The 20,172-nt window shown below is 39.3% G+C and overlaps 2 protein-coding genes and 1 long non-coding RNA gene across 5 annotated transcripts; 2 read left to right on the top strand and 1 right to left on the bottom strand.

Annotated features, from left to right (window-relative positions):
- Positions 1-6,523: 6,523 nt before the first annotated feature.
- bcas2 (BCAS2 pre-mRNA processing factor) lies at positions 6,524-13,146 on the top strand. The gene is made up of 7 exons (XM_071475380.1): positions 6,524-6,708; positions 9,225-9,317; positions 9,422-9,492; positions 11,306-11,467; positions 11,556-11,606; positions 11,699-11,779; positions 11,869-13,146. Exons 1-7 carry the CDS (start codon positions 6,616-6,618, stop codon positions 11,993-11,995), a joined length of 678 nt encoding a protein of 225 aa, XP_071331481.1. The 5' UTR covers positions 6,524-6,615; the 3' UTR covers positions 11,996-13,146.
- Positions 13,147-14,397: 1,251 nt separating this feature from the next.
- Positions 14,398-19,102, bottom strand: otud3 (OTU deubiquitinase 3). Of its 3 annotated transcripts, none has more exons than XM_071475378.1 (8): positions 18,965-19,102; positions 17,763-17,993; positions 17,099-17,247; positions 16,320-16,432; positions 16,091-16,213; positions 15,782-15,914; positions 15,361-15,548; positions 14,398-15,156 (listed from the first exon to the last, which is right to left on the bottom strand). In XM_071475378.1, the coding sequence occupies exons 2-8, from the start codon at positions 17,966-17,968 to the stop codon at positions 14,992-14,994; spliced, it is 1,077 nt and encodes a 358-aa protein (XP_071331479.1). In that variant the 5' UTR covers positions 17,969-17,993; positions 18,965-19,102; the 3' UTR covers positions 14,398-14,991. The 3 variants fall into 3 exon arrangements, with proteins under 3 accessions (XP_071331479.1, XP_071331477.1, XP_071331478.1); XM_071475376.1 differs by having other exon boundaries at positions 17,763-18,057; positions 18,965-19,100; XM_071475377.1 differs by lacking the exon at positions 18,965-19,102 and adding an exon at positions 18,360-18,472 and having other exon boundaries at positions 17,763-18,057.
- Positions 18,352-19,601, top strand: LOC139620146 (uncharacterized). The gene is made up of 3 exons (XR_011690749.1): positions 18,352-18,430; positions 19,068-19,170; positions 19,466-19,601. It is a non-coding gene; the product is annotated as an uncharacterized lncRNA (long non-coding RNA).
- Positions 19,602-20,172: the final 571 nt, after the last annotated feature.

Genomic DNA, 20,172 nt, shown 5'->3' with positions numbered 1-20,172 from the left:
AACAAAAAAGATCTATAAATCTAATTATATCTATATCTATATAGATATCTCTCTCTCTCTCTCTCTCTCTCTCTATATATATATATATATATATATATATATATATATATATATATATATATATATATAGATAGATAGATAGATACACATATATTAAAAAGCTCTGTAAAAGAAATGTGTTTTCAGGATTGATTTAAAAGCAGATGCGGAATCTGCAGTTCATTGAATAGGTTGTTCCAAAGTTGTGGTGCCCTGACAGTAAAAGCTCCGTCCCCTTTAGTCTTGCATTTTGACATGGGAACTACCAGTGTAGTTCCGGTCTGAGGAGCTCAGTCTATGTAAAGGTTGATAAGGGGCAGTTCATTTGGAAACAATAGTCTGACAAGGTCCTTATGTGATTTTAAAGTCATAAGAAGAATCTTAAAATATTATAAGCTGTACTATTTGAAGGCTATGAATTGTTTTCTGCCTGTTAGGAGACCATTTGTACAGTAATCTAAAAATGAGGAAATGAGATGTTTGACAATTTCCGTGTCTCTGAAGCTTAGACATGAACAGATCTTAGCAATGTTCCTTAAATGATAGAAGCAGGATTGGATTATCTTGCTTGACATGAATCTCAAAATTGAGGTTGGAATCAAATAGGGCATCTAGGTTTCTTAGAGAAGTGCTGTTAGAAAATGGGTGAAGTGAGGATTTTAAATCTTTATCCTCATTGTAAGGTCTTCACATTTATCTGCATTTAACTGAAGGAGGTTAGCAGAAGTTCAGTTTATAATGTCAATTTTTGGGCAAGCTGGTGGGGTTTTCAGGTTTTACCAGCACATATATCTGCATATCATCGATAAAATGATAGTCATAACAAAAAGAAGACAAAAGAATAGGTCCCAGAATGGAGCACTGGAGCACCCCAAAATGTACTAGGGAAGAGGGTGAAACATGGTCACCAATAGGAACAAACATTTGTGGTTAGACGAGTAGGTGAAAGATGTCATTAGAACTGAACAATCACCTGAGTCAACAGTTCTTAATAGAGCATTTGTTACTCCAACAAGCGCACTCTCAGTTCTGTAGTATTTTCTGAAACCTGACTGGAATTCTTTATATATGTTGTTATCATTCAGAGCCTCGTGACTTGTAGAATCACTGTCTTTTCAAGGAGTTTAGCTATAGGGCAGCTTAGAACGTAGTCTATAGTTGCTGTAATGTGTTGAGTGTGGACCATTTCTTTAGGAAAAGTGGTTGTCTGCAAGCAGTTTTTAAATAGCAGGGACACAACCAGAGGATAGTGACAGATTAATTATAGTGAGCAACCAAGGGGGGAAGGCATATGATACACATTTAGGAGGCATAATATCCACGGGACTAGATAATAATTTGAGGTGAGACATAATGTCTAGGATTTCATTTTGGGAGATTTGTGTAAAATGAGATAGAGAGGTACGATTTGAACAAGGGGCGTCAATAAAAAAAGTGGGAAGCTTGATCTTTGATCTTACCACATTTACCTTATTCATAGAAAATTAAAAAAAAATCATAAGACAGTCAAAAGCATTAAAAAGAGACCTGGGGTTGTGCTTTGACTGTATTAAAACAGAAAAATACATGGTTCTTGCATTTTCTTTCATTTGCTGATAATGCACTAGGAGCTTTGACCTTCTCCACTTACACTCTACTTGCCTGCATTCCCTTTTAAGAGTACAAATGTCATCTGTCATCCAATCACACTTCACTGTGGATCTAAGAAGCGTAACCTTATATAAGGTAGAGTTACAAAGAGAGAGCGAAAATGGTGTACCAGATTCTCAGCACCTAATGCATTGGTTATAATATTGCTACAAAGAATGGAGGAGAATTTTGATGGGGTGTCTTCATTAAAGATGTGAGAACGCACCATCTGTGGTTGTTTTACTGACTCACTCTGGAGAGCACTATCAAAAGCAATACATGAGTGATCAGACAAAAAAAGGTCAATAAAATGAATCATAACCAATACTGACATGAGTAAAAGATAGATCCAAAATACAGCTACAGTTTTGTGTAGGCCTTGTAATATGCACTGTATGAAATCAGTGCAACAGTACATGTGTGAAGAAGCGCTCTGACAATGTGGCAGAGCACAGACCAAGACATGCACTCCTGCTACCACAGGCGAAAAAAACCTTCTGCCACCCCGCTTTTAGTAAAGTACCATTACAGCAACAATACACAAAGGCCTGTATATCATGGAAATCATGGAAACAGTCCAGTGTAATACTACATCACAGAAAGAACAAGTTTGGATTTACCCTGACTTTTTCACAGTTGCTTTACAGGAAGCAAAATTATTCTATGGAATATTTCAGCCACATATTGTGCTTTTTGTGGCTCCAGATATGCCCGGTTCCTTAGCCCATGTCTGGCCGACATACAGCATAGCTGTCAGATGCTGTTAGATGCTACTTCAACATCTGGACCAATGCGGGTGCACACATAAAAAAAATTCATGGCTGTCAGCCAACACAGGAGGATAGATAACAGCTGGAATCAACCCAGATGTGGAAGTATATGGGCCAGAAATGGGCATATATTGGGCCAGTAGTTTCATCGTGCTACCTTTTGATGATATGACCACAACTGTGCACTTCCCTCTCTCATCCAGCATCAGAGGGTCTGACTGTGGAGTTTGCATGTCTCTGTGTCTGCATGGGTTTTCTCCAGGTGCTCCGGTTTCCTCCCACAGAGCAAATGTGCAGTTAAAGGTGAGTTACAGACAAGAAATTCCCTGAAACTGCGAATGTATTTTTCGAAATTAACCTTGAAATTAAAATTATATAGGCTATAAACATCATGGACAACAACATGTAAAGAACTTTAATAAATGAACAATGTGGAAGATGTAGATGTAGATGTAGTTTTTATCCTTATGATTCAACATGTGATCACCCCAGAGCTGCTCTTAGAAAATACTCTCACACTTTGCTGTGGGAGTAAGAGAATACATGTGACCTATTCTTCACTTTCAGGAAGGCACCATTTTATTCTGAAGTTGGCTTTTTCCAGCTCTAAAGTGTAATTCTTACAAATAATGAACTCACATTTTTTTCATTAACTTAATGTAAAAACAGTACGTAAAGCTGTATTAATTTCAAGATCAATCAAGTTCATATTTCTACTGCATCCACAAGAGAATCCTGCCATCTCCAATAGTGACACTGTCTCACTGCAGTGCCAACGACACACACACAGTGATGTCTTAGCTCTGTGGCTGTACGGTGCTGAAAAAGTAATCTGCCCAAGCTCCAGTGAACCGTGTCTGGGTCCTAAAGTGTCCCTTTTCAGATGTAGTTGTTTTTATATTATATTATAACACCAATCAATAAAATGGATGATGATACAATGACACGTTATCTGTTCCTGTTTGCAATACTGCATACATGCTACCCAGTCACCTGATTTGCCTGAGAGTGTGGTTCAGCTGGTGGTGAGTTTGCTATAATGAGGAAAAAAAAAAAGTATGAGTAATTTGCCCATAAAGCTTGTGAAGGTTAGCATTAGTTTTTGTGTCAGTAAGATTTCATGCTGCTGCTTTAACACCTGTTGTGGCTTCACAGATGATGGTTACCTCAACTTGTCATAACTGCTCTTACGGAAGACAGCTCATTAAGATGAGTGACATTTATCCTGCCTTGTATGAACATCACTCACAGTGTTAGGGAAAAGCAGTACTGACAATATATTTCATTTCCAGCAGGTGAAAACCCTTTGTCTCAGTTTTTAGGTTTTAACAAAGAAAAATAGCTTTGTTTGTATCATAGTTGGATGGATTTGAGTTGGTCTAATTAGCCTCACAAAGATTTTATAAATCAAACAGCTGTGGAGGTTTTGCACACACACACAAGAGCAAGCAGCCCTTCATCTGTTCAAACACTGAAAATCACCAAACAGGAAAATGGACTGCATTTACACTTTCATGTAAAGCTCTTTACACTGTCTCCTCTCTCACACACACACACCAACAGCAGTGAGCCTCCTTGACAAAGGCCCTGGAGAAACAAAATTAGGAGTGAACTGAAGAAAGAGAGGTGTCTGTGGGAAAAGGTGATGATGGTGGTGGACGAGCCATCACAAGTCTCAGATTCACGCCTCTGTGATCTGAGAAAGGAGCAGCAGAGGAGGCACGACGGGGCTGATCTTTGCTGTACGCGAAGAGTATAAGACAAAGCCAGCTTTAAGTGCCTGACTTCTGAGGTGAAGAGCCACGAAGTCAGACTCCGCATCTCAGAGGTGAGGCCAAGAAAATCCCTGTTAAACAATTGGATTGGAGAGCAGAAAAACGAACCCAAGAGGAGCTCCACCCGACAAACTCTGCATCATTTTCTGAAAAAACAGCAACACCAAAATCCTTTCAACACTTTATTAACAACTAGGATTGGATGAAGAGATCGGATGATGAGGAAGTGAGAGGTTTGCAGGCTCAATGAACCCAACAGAAGGTGGGAGGCTTGTGAGGACAGGTGCTGCAGCCATTTGTCTGAGCAGATTGACCCGCTGCCACATGCCCAGAAACAGCATCCTCAAGTGTGATGGCGACAGTAAGGTGGAGGAGGCTGCTGGTTGTCGGGCTCAGGCTCATATTTCATATAAATACAAATCATATTTCTGTATATGTATCTCTCTCTAAACAAAGATATACAGTCGCCTATTATAACTATATGACACGGTCTGTTATAGAGTAGACGCACTTTTAATTGACAGGTTGTGTTTTTGTATTTGCATCTCATTTCTGTACTTGGTTGTGTTTTCTGTATTTGCACCACTTCCTTTATTTGGGTGAATTTTCTCACTTCACAGTGTATGCGTATATGGGTGAGGGTTGTTTTTTTTTTTTACTTTTTCTTATGTTTTGCCTATTTGCATGTGTTAAATTAAGGCCACTATATAAATCCCTAAACCCCAACCCACACACACACACACACACACACATCTAATTTTCTTCTCTAAGAAACAGAAAGCAGTATTAAAGAAATATAATGACTGCATTGTGAGAGACACAGTAAACAATCATATTCTCAGTGATAGGAATGACTACATTCATTTAACAGACTTTTCTAATTTTAACTTGGGATCAGTTGATAAAACATGAGGCATTATGATAGATTAAACTATCCACCAGTGTATGAATGAAGTATGAAATAGTTCAAATTCCACCGATAATTAAATAATAATAATAATGATGATGATCAAGACTGACAGGGGTCCTTCTGTATAATATTTTTACTTTAAATACTTAAAGTGCATTTTGTTGCCAAGAGAGAGAGAGGTTATGTGTGTAATAACCACAGCTGGCCTGCATGTGAGCTTAATTTCTATCAGCAATTACATTCCCCGCTCTCAAATTACAGCGTGATTATGTATTTAAATGTAATTTGAAACTAAAACCCATTTGGTTCAAGGGTATGAAATGTATGAATAAACTAAACAAACAGAAACAGCTTTGTAGTTTAGGTTTGAGCAAACCTTTTAGTCAATTGTGAGAGGTGTGAAACACAAAGAAGAATGAAAAAGTTGAACAACCCACTTCAAGAGGCTGCTGACAGAGAAAAACAATGCAGCCAATCAGAACACCATGGGTTAGCTTAATGAAAGCTGACTGTTTGAGGAGGAGAGCTTGCAGGCTGGAGTGAATGTTGGCCTTGTCCTAAATGGTGCCCTAGCACTGTGGTTCTTTGCTGAATGTGTACTTGTAGAAGTGATGTCAACAATGATGTAATGCGGTGCAGGAGTCCTCAGGGACGCATGGATTTAAAACTGAGTCTTGTGACCCCCTTGACAACAGAAACTAGCCTACAGTATGGAGCAACATAATAAACGTTTCATGATTGAAAAGGAGCAGGGGGAAGAAAAGTCTTATATTACCCATCCCTTTTCAAAACAAATTAGATTTTATTTTAACAATATGCACCTTACACACATGTGCTTTGATGTAGTATCTGCATACCGGGTTTTAAAATCTTCCTTCTGTGATCATCATCATCACCAGTCTCACCAGTGCTCATTCTCAGGAAACAATCAGTTTTTACCTGTAAACAAAACTAATAATGTTTTGAATTTAACTCATTTTTTTCTGTTTTATTTCACACCACAACCACACAGTTGCACTATTTATATAGTGCTGGTCTTTTATATAATCTGTGTATTGCTTGTATATTATATTGTGTATGTGTGTGTGTATATACTGTATATGTATATATTGTATGTATTACTTAAGAGTCACAATTCCCTTGTCAACACATAAAATGTAGATGTAAAATCAAATAAACTAGCATTTAATTCTTTGACTGTCTTTGTAAAAGTTTATATTTAAGAAAAGTTTTGAGCAATACAGGTCTAAATACCTTAACCAGAGTACTTAAATATGTGTTTCAGTACAGCACCTGCCCTTTACAGCTTGGCTTTGTCAAGCAGCACTGCTATTCCACTCCACTAGATGTCACAAGCAAAAACTTACGGCAGTGTCACGTAGGGCTTTTATTTTGAAGGCCGAACCGGAAACCTTTCCTGGTAGCTAGTTAGCTTCCTGGAGAAGAGTTTCAGCTGAGAGGGAAATAAACTTAACAGCACACGCTGATTAAAATGGCCGGAACGGCTTCGGTAGCCGGTGAAGTGTTCGTCGATGCTTTGCCATATTTTGACCAAGGTTATGATGCAACAGGTGTGAGAGAGGCGGTGAGTAAACGTCAGTTCTTTTGTATCCTGCCGCTAACCGCAGCATGCTAGCTTAGCTAACCATGCTGTACCCAAAGATGGAAGTAGCACACTGGAACCATAGAGCATTTCAGCAGATAATAACTACATTTAATTAGCTCACAGTTAGCTATAATTATATATCAGTATTAAATATCAGAAGTATATTGGCAGGTAGGGTTTCACTTTAGTTTATGATTTACTCAGACTCGGACCTTCCTAAAAACTTAAACATCCAAAACATCTGAAACAAGACTTTCACATAGAGGAACTTGTAGCCCTAACCCATCTGACATAAATGTATATCCTGGATGAGAATTTCTTGGACCTTTCAATTGCTTTGTAAGAATCTTCATGTACTTGTCAGTGGTACAGAGATAACCATTGTGTTTCCAGTCCTCAACCTTGCCCATTTCTTTGTGGTTCTGCAGAAGAGCTTGGACAGCACATCTGGAAACAGCTGTCTGTTCTGAAACCTTACTGATGCAGGATGATCATCTTTGTCTCTCTCTTGTGCCTTTTTAGTTTGGCTGTCCCTCACCCAGCTTTATTCCTCACACACATCTGTTTCTGTTGCAGTTGATGTTTTTGATTTGTTATGTTGTTTTTAATCAGCACCTGTTTAGTGCTAATGAAAAGTTGTTTAATCATGTTTTAGGCTATATGCCTAAAAGGTTTTTTTTAAATCAGGAAAGTGGTCCGTTACTGTCTTTAACAGCATATGAATATTGACACAATGATTTACAAGATATAAAATAACTTTCCAAGACATTTTTTGTGAAATAACTAAGGTGCTTAAAATCTTTACACAGTGCTACAAATGCAGTTGCAGTTGTTGGGGCTGGTCTTCACACAGCATGGGAACCTATAGACCTTTTATCACCACCGACATCCTTACATGTCATAGCATTTGAAGAATAGGTGTAGCTAATAACATTAATGGTGTGTCTTTATTTTCTATGGAAGTTTATTGTATTCACTAAAGGGGAAAAAATGAAGCCCCTATCTTGTAATTTTAACTTTTATATCTTAACTATGAGATGTGTATCTTTAAGTATGAGACTTTTCCCACTCTATCATTGACTCAGCTTCAGTGTGTGCTGTGCTTTTGTACTTTAATGTGTCCTAGTTAGATGGTCTAGTAAGCCACCAGCACATTACCAGAGCCTTGGCACCTAAAAGAAATTCAGCCATCATAAATGTTATTAATTCCAATGTTTTTCCTTAAAATGTCTGCTATGACATCTCAAAAGGCCCTTCTCTCTATTGTGGCACCTCAGCTGTCAATTCTCCACATTAAACTAAATTCAATTATTTGTCAAAGTAATGTGGCCATTGTTCCTATTGATCACCTCTGACCTTTTACTAAGTGCTCAATTGCACATTAGTAGAACTTAAGTAGACTTTTTTTCTACTACTAATAAAGTGTACATTACGCAGCTCTGTAGAGTTTGCTTGCTCAGGTCAGATATTTTGATGTCATAGTAGAAAAAGCACGGGTGCTAGTCAGCTAGCATTCACAGGACCAGGGAGCTGGTGCGGGGCTGACGTGTGATTTGACGCGCTACAGTATGAAACATCAAACATCCTCTTCAGCTCTTCATTTCTTCCTTTGCCTACAAAGAACAGTTGCTCATCAAGAGGTTAATCGCTTGGCTCGCACCTGACACCTTTAATAGACTTCTCAAGGCAACAGCATTTAACATCATTAATGAAAGCAAATTAAAATAGTCAGGAGAGCTGCCAAAATAAATTCAGATTTTAATATTTCAATACAACCTGAAACATCTTGTGATTGTGCAGGAGGGATATGGAAATATAGGAATCACCTAAGTCTCCTCAATGAGCTCCTTGATCAGGGTCTGAGGTAGGGTGAAAATGTAAGGAAAGAAAACTTGGGAAGTCAACAACATTTTGCTTTTTTGTCATATTCCTTTATTTGCACTTAAGGCATGACTCATAATCCTCATGTTAATGGCCTAAATCCACTTCTCTCCTTAACAAGATGAATTAAGAAGACTGGGTATTTGAAACAAACAAAAGTTAAGTAAATATTAAGATGGTTTCAAAATAAACTCTCTAGGCTGTCATGGTAAATCAAGTAAGATATGTTTCTGTTTTTTTTCCATTTGAAGATGATATGAGACTAATAACTCCAACTTCTGCCAAAGAAGGAGAACAGCATGAGTGAAAGAAGCTGGTGTAGCCTTTTAGTCCGCATAATCCCAGGCCTCCTTGACATTATTGCCTGTTTTATGTCTGAATGTTGTTTCAGATGCTTTTGCACCCTCCCAAAATGTAAGATTATGGGGGAATGGTAAACATCTACTCGTAGTTAAATAACCAACTTTAACTTGATTATCTGTCCAGCAAGTTCAGTTTGAAAATCACCCATACTAGTAAATGTTGAGAGGTTCAGTACCAAGTGTAAAAAGTTCAGTTGCTGGTAGCTCCAGTGCTTTTCTTGTGCAAACAGTTGATTCTCCTTTGGCCCGCAGGCTGCAGCGTTGGTTGAGGAGGAAACCAGAAGATACCGACCAACCAAGAACTACCTGAGCTACCTGCCCACACCTGACTTCTCTACTTTTGAGGTGACAAACTCCTCACACATCTGAAACCTTCTTCATGGCTGTGACCAGTGTGAAAGAAATAACATACATAAGATTTCTTTTTTTTTTTTCTTATCACTCTTCAGACAGAAATTATGAGGAATGAATTTGAACGGCTTGCGGCACGGCAGCCTATGGATCTCCTGAGCATGAAGAGGTAAATCCTGCACACTGCTGGAGTCTGTGTTGGAGCCTCATGATAGTTGAGACAGAGGTTGTGCACTTTCCTTATTTGCCTCAGAGGACACGTGCATGAACAATGTGCATTAACTTCGAATAAGCTACTCAGTGAGGTGCCTCTGTATTTTTTAAGGGTGTTAACACAGGTGGTTCGCTTCAAAGTAAAATCAAGTTCACTTAAGGCCACTTGGCTCACTTCAAAGTCAAGTTCACTCAGGTCACAACTACTGTTTGAAAAGTAAACATTATCCTGTACCAAATACTGCGAATGGGCCAAGAGGTAACAGAATCTGCCTGTATGATGCTACTAGGTAGACAGCAGGGTGTGGTACCTGAGCTTCAAAGACTTGGACACCCAGCATCACACTTATAATCTAAATTATTGCTGCAACTAATGAATATCTTCATTATTAATTATTCTACTCATTATTTCCCCAGTTTATCATTTGGTGTATAAAATTACCAAATAGCAAAGAAAGAGTGCTCATAGTGATATATCTTTCAATATTTTGTTTTGTCCAACCAGTCGTGCAAAGAAATTCAGTTTACTATCACAGATGACTAAGAAAACCAGAAAATATCTGTAGTGAGTGAGTGAACATTTGCCATTTTTGTTTCAGAGAATGTATCTAAATAAAAAAATCTGCAGAATAATTCGATTGACTAATAAATTTGCAACTCATTATGGCTTTTAACATAAATGTCTTTTTGTTTGTGGAGGTGATTAAATGTTCAACCATGAACTCTTCTAAATGAAGGGTGTATTTGACAAGAATGTGAAATTGTCTCTGTTGGTGTGTGGAGCTGATACAATATTGTAGTAAAACTGCAAGTGAACATGTGGTATATGCAACATTTTATTGAATTTGTAATGACTACGAAAATAATTGATGGATAATGCCAGCAATAGTTAGTTGCAGCCTCAGGTGTAACCCGACTTTATCATCTAAAGTTCCTCTCCAGACATGCTTTAAACAATGTAAAAATACTCTGCTATGGTTAATATTTTGTTGAACATGTTTTACCCATGTAAAAAGTGAACAAAAATTGAGAACTGGGTTCAGAAAACACATCTACGCTTACTTCCTCATTGAGAAATTTTGGATCAGGCCTTGTGCCCTGCCCACCACCACTGCTTGTGCTAGGTTGCCAGGTGAAAGAGCAGAGTATTGAGATGATTAGAGGAGGAAACACTGGAGAGACTCGGCCTCATGTTTGAACCTCTGTCAGATCCAGACACGAATGAGGACTTTGTTGTGACCAAAATCAACGACTAGCAGACGTATCAGAATGATTAGCGTAGTTAGCAGCTTTTATTTTCTTAATGTTGTTTGTTAGCTTGCAGCTGGTGGCGGTTGACACAGTGTTAGTGGTTGTGCTAATGTAAACTCTGATTCTCTGTACTGACAAGGTTTTGGGTTTATTTAGCCCAACCCCGTCCCCACAAGTCGATGGTATGACGTGTGACCCCCTGGCCGTCTGAATCCATGTTTATGACACGTTATTGGTTTATTGCAGTTCCAAGTTGGAAATACACAGCCATGGCATTGACTGCTTCACTCATGAATTGTGTTATACTGTAGTATATAAAAAAACATCATGACATGTTAACAGTTAAGAAATTGTTTTTCATCAAAGGGAGTCTTTAAAAGTGTAGAATGGTGTATTTTTTTAAAAATATTTCCTGCATTTTTATTTTTGCTCTGTGGCTTCAAATGTTGATCATTTCATCTTCATCTCTTTTTCATACCCTGTGAATTTCATCTGACTGTTTTTTCTTCCCTGTGGAGATATGAGCTGCCAGCGCCGTCAGCGGGACAGAAGAACGACATTACAGCGTGGCAGGAGTGCGTCAACAACTCAATGGCCCAGCTGGAGCACCAGGCAGTCCGCATTGAGAACCTGGAGCTCATGTCACAATATGGAACCAACGCATGGAAAGTCTATAACGAGTATGTGACAGCGGCCTTTTCTCACAGACAGTAACTCGGTGTTTAACAAGCCTGAAGGCCATTAACATGTTTTGTCTTCCTCCTACAGTAACTTGGCCTTCATGATTGAGATGGCACAAAAGGAACTTCAGAAATTCAGGTGAGTAATCCCTGGAACATTTTTGTTTGTTTCAAACTTTTTTTTTCACATTTAACAATTTAATTTTGACATTTTTTTTCTTTGCTGCTCAGGAAGCAAATTCAGGACATTAACTGGCAGCGTAAGAACGATCAGTTGGCAGGAGGAGCTAAACTGCGAGAGCTGGAGTCAAAGTATGTTGTTGAAAAGAGCATCACTCTACATAGCAAATATGCAGGTTAGATTTCCCTCTGTCTTAACATCTGTATCTGTCCCTCAACAGCTGGGTGTCTCTGGTCAGCAAGAACTATGAGATCGAGCGGGCTATTGTCCAACTGGAGAACGAAATCGCTCAGCTCAGACAACAGCAGGGGGACGAGAACAAGGAGAATATCCGACAGGACTTCTAGAGCAGCAGTAGCAGCTTTCACGGCACTGATTTACAAACTAACAGTCCTTCAGTCACACAGATTTCATCTTGTATCATAAGGTTTACTGGACTAAGAAGCCAGAAGATGGAAAGTTATCCTTATGGAGGAGATTCAATGTGAAACTGCATCATCCAAAAGCTTTGATATTCAGAAGGAGCTGCCCAGAAACCTTAGTGACATCCCACATTTTACCAGACCTCACACCTCTTATTCTACTGTAAAAACAGTGGTGGAATATGGTATAATGTGACTTTTTGAGTGTAATTTTTTATTTTCCAAGGACCACAGATGTTTAAAGTGAGACTATGTACAGTTTGCAAAAGGATGAAACACATTCACCTTCTTACAAATCAAAAGTTAAATTCAAAAGCGACTAGAGACCGTCATGTGATGGTGATGTTTTGACCCCTTGAGTACTAAATAGTCATCACTACATTAGTACATGAGTTATCAGCGCTCATGGGTCAGACCACACCACACCATCACACCATCACAACTACACGCCTGTAAAGTGTTGTGACTGAATCATGCACAGTTCTACAGTGATATAATCTGTCCACAAACTAAACACCTGACAGAGTACTCACTACCACCTATGTGGTGGTTCCCACTACAGTAGGCGTCTCAGTACCACATTTGTCATGATGACACACACACTCAGTGTAAAAATAAAAACAAAACCAGCCACACTGTCTCAGCTGGCAACAAAACACACCTTTGCTTAATTCAATATAATGATGGGTTTTGCTGCTACAGTACAGCCTCACTTGGTCTGGTATGACCAGTAGCGTATGGTGGCTAATGCTAACTTTTGACTGGCATTGTGGAGTCAGTTTTTCTGGCTTTAAGATTCTCTTCTTCTTGTGCCACCGGCATTAGCATTTAACATTAGTTCATAAATGCCACATAACATTATTCAGCAAGTCACATAGTCTCGCTTTAAAGTGTAATTCATACCAGCATGTAGGTTTCAGTCTCTGAGGCTGTCTGCCAACAGAGGAGTGTGTTTAGAATAAAGTGTACATAGTTTATCAAGTCTGTTGAATACAAAATTATCCCTGTGAGCCCCACCTTGACTTCCATTCATGTAATTTTTTATGCTGTTTTAATAAAATGAACATTTCTTTGTATGTGAATTGGATTATTTCTCACTTTAGATATCACAATACACATAACCTGACTTTAGTACATGGTCTAGTTCTGCTTATTTGAAATCCTTATGATAAGCCATGAATTAAATGTGTTTTACATTTTTGGAAAAACTTCTGTTTGGTATGATTAGAAATCTTATGTCTCTGGCGAGTGCTGTATTTCATTTTGTCTCAGTTCTTTTACTGGAGCTCAGTGCAACAGGTCAGTTTCTTTTATTGCATGAGGGTACAGTATTCAAATTAACATCCCACTCTCAGTATGATAAGAAGGCAGCCACTGAGTCAACAGACGGTATCAAAAAGTGCGACGCTTGTCTCTAAGCTCCTGCTTTCCCCACGGTACTGGCAGGGGAGTACAGCACAGTCAACTAAGTGTCTAGTTTGTCAGAAATCATGGCTTCATTCTCACGGAAATTATTTACCTAATTTGTCAAACTATCATCATGTCAAGAACTGAATGCCTAGTAACCAGTTAGAAAACTACTCTTGAACTATTGTGCACTAAATCATAAGCATGACCCCCGGACAGAGTTATCAGGCCCATAATGCTGGTGTGAGTCCAGCGCAGTTTTCCCCTGCGGTGAGGCTTTGAATATTTATCTACCTTGGTTTACTAATTCCACATCTACAGTGAACAGTTTGACCACTAAAGAGAAAGTCCTAGATAACTCTAATTAGAATAACAGCCAGTCAAATACGTAATTCTATGTCAAGTGACGAGAAAACCACACTCAGTTAGGGGTTCGGTTGTACTCAAAAAAAACATGAACACCTCTGAATATTACTATCCAATACAACAGCACTGCACACTAGAACCTCAGCTGCTGTATGATCAGAAGCCTCAATATAATATGTTAAAATATAACATTCCAATAGTGTGGAACAAAAAGGTGCAAAGCAGAGTTTATGGAATATTATAGGACATGATCATGACACCAGTCATTATCCCTCACAGTTCACCATGCTCATGTCCGACCTAAATAGATTGGTCTATTTGCAACAGCTTTACAGAATGCAAGAAAGCTCATTACACAAGTGAACGCAAAGCACCATTTGATTGGAGGTAAGTACACTGTGTTTATGTGTTGCAGTACATATCATGGTAAGACTTCTATCTTAACTTCTGGGGCTGCACCCTAGTGACATAAGGGGGACAAAAACCCAAGGAATAATTTTTGTTTTGAATATAGTGATACAACACCATGGGAAATGAATACCAAAGGCAACATGTCACCCTGGAGAATATGCAATATATTAGCTGATGCACATAAACAGTAAATTATCACTTATTGATTTTTATTGCCACATTCCTTACACAGTGTGCGTAACAATCATTCATCTGCCGCTCTTCCTTTACTTCCTTCTTTGGTCAGATCGAACGAAACACAACGACCTGAACATCTGAATAAACATTAACTGAATTTGTGGCAAATCAAAAAAGCCCAGCTGCACGAGATTATCTGCATGGTTGTCGTGGAAAGCCAGATGTCCAGCATAGAAAGGGGATAGGTAGCGTGGTAGGCAGACCAGCTCTGAGGAGGTTTCTACATACACCAACACCAACCAGGGATTGAACTAAATCAAAACCCAACATAAACACTGACAGTCGTGCTCTGTCACTCTCTTGTCTTTCACAACTTTCACGCATCTCACGCATACGAGTTTGCAGGCACCGTTATACTGTTTGGAAAATAAGTATAGGGTTCTCATCAGGAAAAGTCACCCACTGTGACTGAATCAAATCTGACTATGTGCAAAACGTTGTGGACAGCGTCAGCCACCGGTAGCTAGAGTAGCAGTAGGTAATTTTGGCCATGCTCCAGTCTATATACTGAGAGTGTTGAGAGCTGGTACAAGAGTAACAGCTTCTGGCAGGTTCTGGTTCTGATCCTGGCTTCCTTTGCCCTGGAGAAACTTCTGCCGATGCCTCTCCTCCTGACGCTTCTTCTTCTCTTGCCTCTGCTGCTCTTTCCTCTGCTTGTTTGATACCTGGGAATGATGGAAACAAAAATGTGTTTTTACGTAACTTCACCATAACTAAGGTGTTTTATGAGTGTTGTAAATTTAAAAATAAAAATAAACTTGGATTCCAATTAATTCGTCTAGACAAGCTGTGACATAAAATGGCAATTAACAAGAATCCCTAGGACTGAAACTTTTTTGTCAGTTGGAAAATTCTTCCTTTGACTCCACCTTAGGTTTTTGTACGTTGCTGCCCTCTGCTGACTGCTTGTGCTCACTGCAGTCTGTGGCTGCAGCTCTGCAGGCTGAGCAGGATCCTGAGGCACACTGGCCCTGGCAGGACTGGCCCAGCACAGATCCGACAAGCCACTCAGCATTGATGGTTGCCGCACTCAGCTGGAGCAGGTTCTCCTCATCACCTAAGGCAGAAATCACACACACAAACACATGAACAGAGTGCATCAGTGTGACGTGATCATCACTGTTAAGATCAAGAATACAGAGTACTGAATTACAGGCTGACATGAGTATGTTATCAATGGAAAATGCATGATGATTATAAAGTGTATAATAAAGTTGATTCCTAGTTGCTCTCTTTTGCCCTGACAGTCTAATTCTTCCTGCAGCTAATGAGTCAAGTATAACTTCTGACCCTGGATTCCTCGATTCTTGATGGAGCTCAGGATCACGTTGTCCTCCTCCGAGGCTGTGGGGGAAGGGTTTTTCTGTCTGTCCCTCTGACCATCCCCGAACTCACGCTGCTGGCCTCGTGAATTCTGCATATTCTGGTGACAGCAAAGGAAAAAGAACTCATCAGAAACACATCAGTAAGTGGCATCTCAATAGGTGAACCATTACAATACTTGAGCATGTAAATGTTAAACATGACATTACGCACTCTTGACACACTCTTGTTCCTAAATGCAGGCCCATTCGATGCCCTCTTTATATTACAGTATACCTCTATGCGGAGCTGAGCAGGACTCTCAGAGTTGTCTCCAATCCGCCTTACACTGTCATAATGATCTCCATAGCGGTAGGCAATGTGTAGCTCTCTGCACACCTGCTTCTCTGCACCATTTATCTACAATGAAAACACAACATATAAACTGTGAGTTGTACCAAAGGGAGTTAAATATCACGGAGTAATGGCACAGCAGATTAGTTGCTGTAATTTTGCCTGTCCCTACCTCCCACAGTGGTGTGTTCAGTTGATGGATTACCACTTTCACCTGTTGACTGCGAGCAAAAGCCACAATAGCGTCATTGCCAGCGAATGTACCAGGCTGAGAGAGGTTGGACACTAGGCGGAAAGAAACAAAAATATTTATTCACAAGAAAAATCTAAGCAGTGATTTTTTTCCTTAACTTTTTATGGTGTCATCACAGCAAATATATAGTATCTTTTAAAACACTATATTGTCCCTAAACTGTCATTTCACATTTTTTACATTTCTAAACTGAAGAAATACATGAGGTCAAGACAGCCTCATACCGTGCACTTTGTTTGCTGGGGACACCTTTATACATCTACTTGCAATCACTCATCATCGGTCACAAATGTGTACCAGTTATGATCAGTTTAACCAATACATAGGTTTTTTTTTACTTTAACTACTTTTGAGTCCTAAAGAAGCAAAGGATGGAGGGAGGTCTTAAAAAATACACCCTATTTGTGCAGATAAATATTTATGTTTTTTTATGTCATTCTTCCTATTAACCATCTTGAAACCCCCAAGTTGGAATCCACTGACATACATTATCTGTCGCTCCAAGCAGAAGGGATGACCACCAGGGGTCAGTGCATAGTTGTTGGTCATAATGGTCTCTCTTTGAAATCAATTAACTTATCATGTAGTGTAACATCACAAAATTGTTTACTGTGAATGTGAATGTTTTCTTATCTGATCACAGTCTTTTATTTCCTTCCTTGATTTAGTCAGTGTTACACACTGGGTCATATACTTACAGTGCTGTGCGAAGGGCACATCATCCTCGACAAAGGGTTCAAAGTCTTGTCGATGAGACGACATATACTGGACAGTCTCCTGGCGAAGCCGCAGGTGACCCCGGGAGTGACCCTCCAACTGGTCGCCTAAAGCTCTGAAGAGGCAGTTTCTGAAAGACATAAAGCCAAAATAAATGTTTCTCACTGGTAAATCTGTCAGTATATGTTTAAATCAAAGGCTTACATTTCTCAGGTGCCTTTGTTAAAGTTGGCATTAGCTGGAAAAGTTCTGTTTTTTGGGCAATAACAATGACTTAAGTCCTGCACAACCCAGGCTTCCTGGACCTTCGGCCCAGTAGTAAACATGACTGATGAACACTAACAACTTATGGCACTAGTGACATTTGCCTTTACTATGCAGCAGCCATGCAGCTATAAAAATGTTACAGTTTAGTTAACAACACATCGTTATTGACTCTGGGCAGGGGAGAAATGGACATAGAGACTGGAGACATTATGTTCCTCCTAGTTACTAACGGTGAGACAGCTGTCGCCAACTTGAAGCTAAGCTTCCCATATATTATATGATTTAAGATAAAAGTGTTAACGTATCAGTGGGGGTAAGCGACAACACAGAGGGAGACAAAAGCTCAGCTAGACGCCACAATCTTTTTCTGGGTCCTACCCATCTCCAGGGACTTCTCTCAGCTTGAGCCCCAGTGCCTGGAGCTGATTGGAGAAACTGACAAACTCTGCTCCTTCATCACCATCCTGAGGCCGGTTCTTGCGGTCTTTTACAATGGCCCGGCGCGCTGCCCGCTCATCTCTCTTGCGTTCCAGTTCACTCTTTTTATTGCTCCGCACAGGTTTCGATGTCTGTTTCCTGGACATGCTGGCTGCAGTCGTTTCTGCAGGCCTACAACACCAAAGTATGTCTAATGAGCTAGCACTTGCATCAAGCACTGCCACACATCTGGAACCTATTTAAAAGTACACACACAGAGGTGGGGGAGACAGGTTTTTAGGATATGTCATGACATATGTATGTAGTTTTCTTAGAACATCATAATATTCCAGGATTGTCATTTGAGCCAGCTAGTCTTCTGTAAAGTAGTAATTTGCAAGAGATAAACATAATGCCACAGTCTGTCCCTGATGTAGAAGACATTATATCAAACTTCATTTGGAAATTAAATTAAACTATGCTTATGGACAGTATCCATTATGCAATGAGCTATTTATGTTATTGGCATATTGGCAAATTCAAATATCAATAACGTACTAAGCAGCAGGGTAATCTGGGCTTCTCGCAGCAAACTGCAGCTCTGCACGGCGTGTTTTCATGAAAGCAGAGTAAGTGAATATATCGGATCCCTTCAGTGAAATGGTGTTTGGTGTAGATGTTTACCAAATTGGCAACTGCATCCAAGACGAAAGACAAAAAGTCTTAAATCAGTGTCTTCCACATTTTCAGGAGGTGTTTTTTAGAGACAAAATGTGATATGACCGGCGCTGAAACAATCAAGTGTTGTGGTAATACTCCCTGTACCGTCATTGATAAAGCTAAAAAGCAATTCGACTAGTTCCGTTATAGTTATCTAACTGGTCGATAGTACTAATTTTAACTAAAGAAGAACTAGTTAACGTTAGTACTAATCGGCACTATCTAGTAACAAGTACTAGTTAGTACGAGATAACGTTAGTTTAACGGACTTAAACGGAATGTTATCGGCGTCATGTTTGCTAACATCAAGTTCGACAGCTAGCAGCTAGCTAGCTAGCACTCACTGCTGATTATTACATAACAAACCATATGTGCCCGTTTGTAGCTCTCACTACATAGTGAGTAACGTAAGAGTTTGGCATAGTTAATAGGCTGATACTTGCCTTTAACAAGCTGTGTTCGACGAGATATGTCTTTGTTTCGTTTCTTATGTTTTTTTGGCTCAGAAGAGGAATATAATGATTGTCGTTTTTGTTTACAACTCAGGTTCCGCCTACGTAACTACGTGTACGTCAAAACGTACGGAAGGTGGAATGGGCCAGCAGAGGCAGATACGATAAAAAAAAATTGCATTACGCGTATAATAGCAGTAGGTTTATTCAATGATTTATCAAATTTATCGATCAATGTATCAATGTAAATTTTGATAAGCCTATCTATCTATCTATCTATCTATCTATCTATCTATCTATCTATCTATCTATCTATCTATCTATCTATCTATCTATCTATCTATCATTTTGATAATTGCAACAAGTCAGAAAACTCTGAGTCATTTTATATTGTAGACTGTGACTCAGGACAAAGTAGGAGGTTGAGTTACAATGTTGAAAGAAATTTTGCACCTGAAAATCCTTCCACTTTCTACTCTTCTTAACTCTTAGAAGATCTCACCACCAACTCCTTCAGATGAGTCCACACAGTTGGAGAATACAATGTGGGGGAGGAGTGGGCTGAGCAGCAATAAACAGAATGTTGGCTATGTAAAAAAGACAAGCAGACACGGTGAGACAAAAAACAATAGCCTGAAGACATAAAACTGCATCAAAAACAGTAAAGCAGTGAGACTATTCTATTTTGTAAAGCAAGAAAAAAAAAAATTGTACCAAGCCAGCTGACATAAAAGAAACAGGACACACATCTGCAGCTGTAAGTTGGTATGTGGTTTATTATAGACCTCAGTGACTGATGGCACTGTGTGTGAGCAGATGTAATGGCCTGAAGGTTACCCATGCGTTTGTGTATGTGCAGTAATCAGCGTCAGTCACCTGAGTGGAACAGAAGAGGAATCAGCCAAGCGTGGACAACATATCATCTATACTGCACATGTACAGTATGTTTGTGTGTGTATGTGAGAGTCCATCAGGGTACATCAAACCATTATGTTACAGAAAGATATCAGGCTAAAATAGAACATTATTTCGAAGAGAGTCCATTTCAACTTATGTTGGAATGTTAATTTTATGACTGATGCTCTTTTTTTTTTCTTTTTTCTTCCTTTAGAAACACACAATATTTGCAGCTTTCCTGACTTGCTGTTATTTGTATGAATACCACCTGCAAAACAGTAGTTAGGAAATATAACCAAGGT

Source organism: Trachinotus anak, unplaced genomic scaffold (genome assembly GCF_046630095.1).
Source record: "Trachinotus anak isolate AG129_WGS33_773 ecotype Australia unplaced genomic scaffold, CSIRO_AGI_Tana_v1 ptg000004l, whole genome shotgun sequence".
Lineage (NCBI taxonomy): Eukaryota > Metazoa > Chordata > Actinopteri > Carangiformes > Carangidae > Trachinotus > Trachinotus anak.
This window is presented reverse-complemented; position numbering and strand designations above follow the sequence as displayed.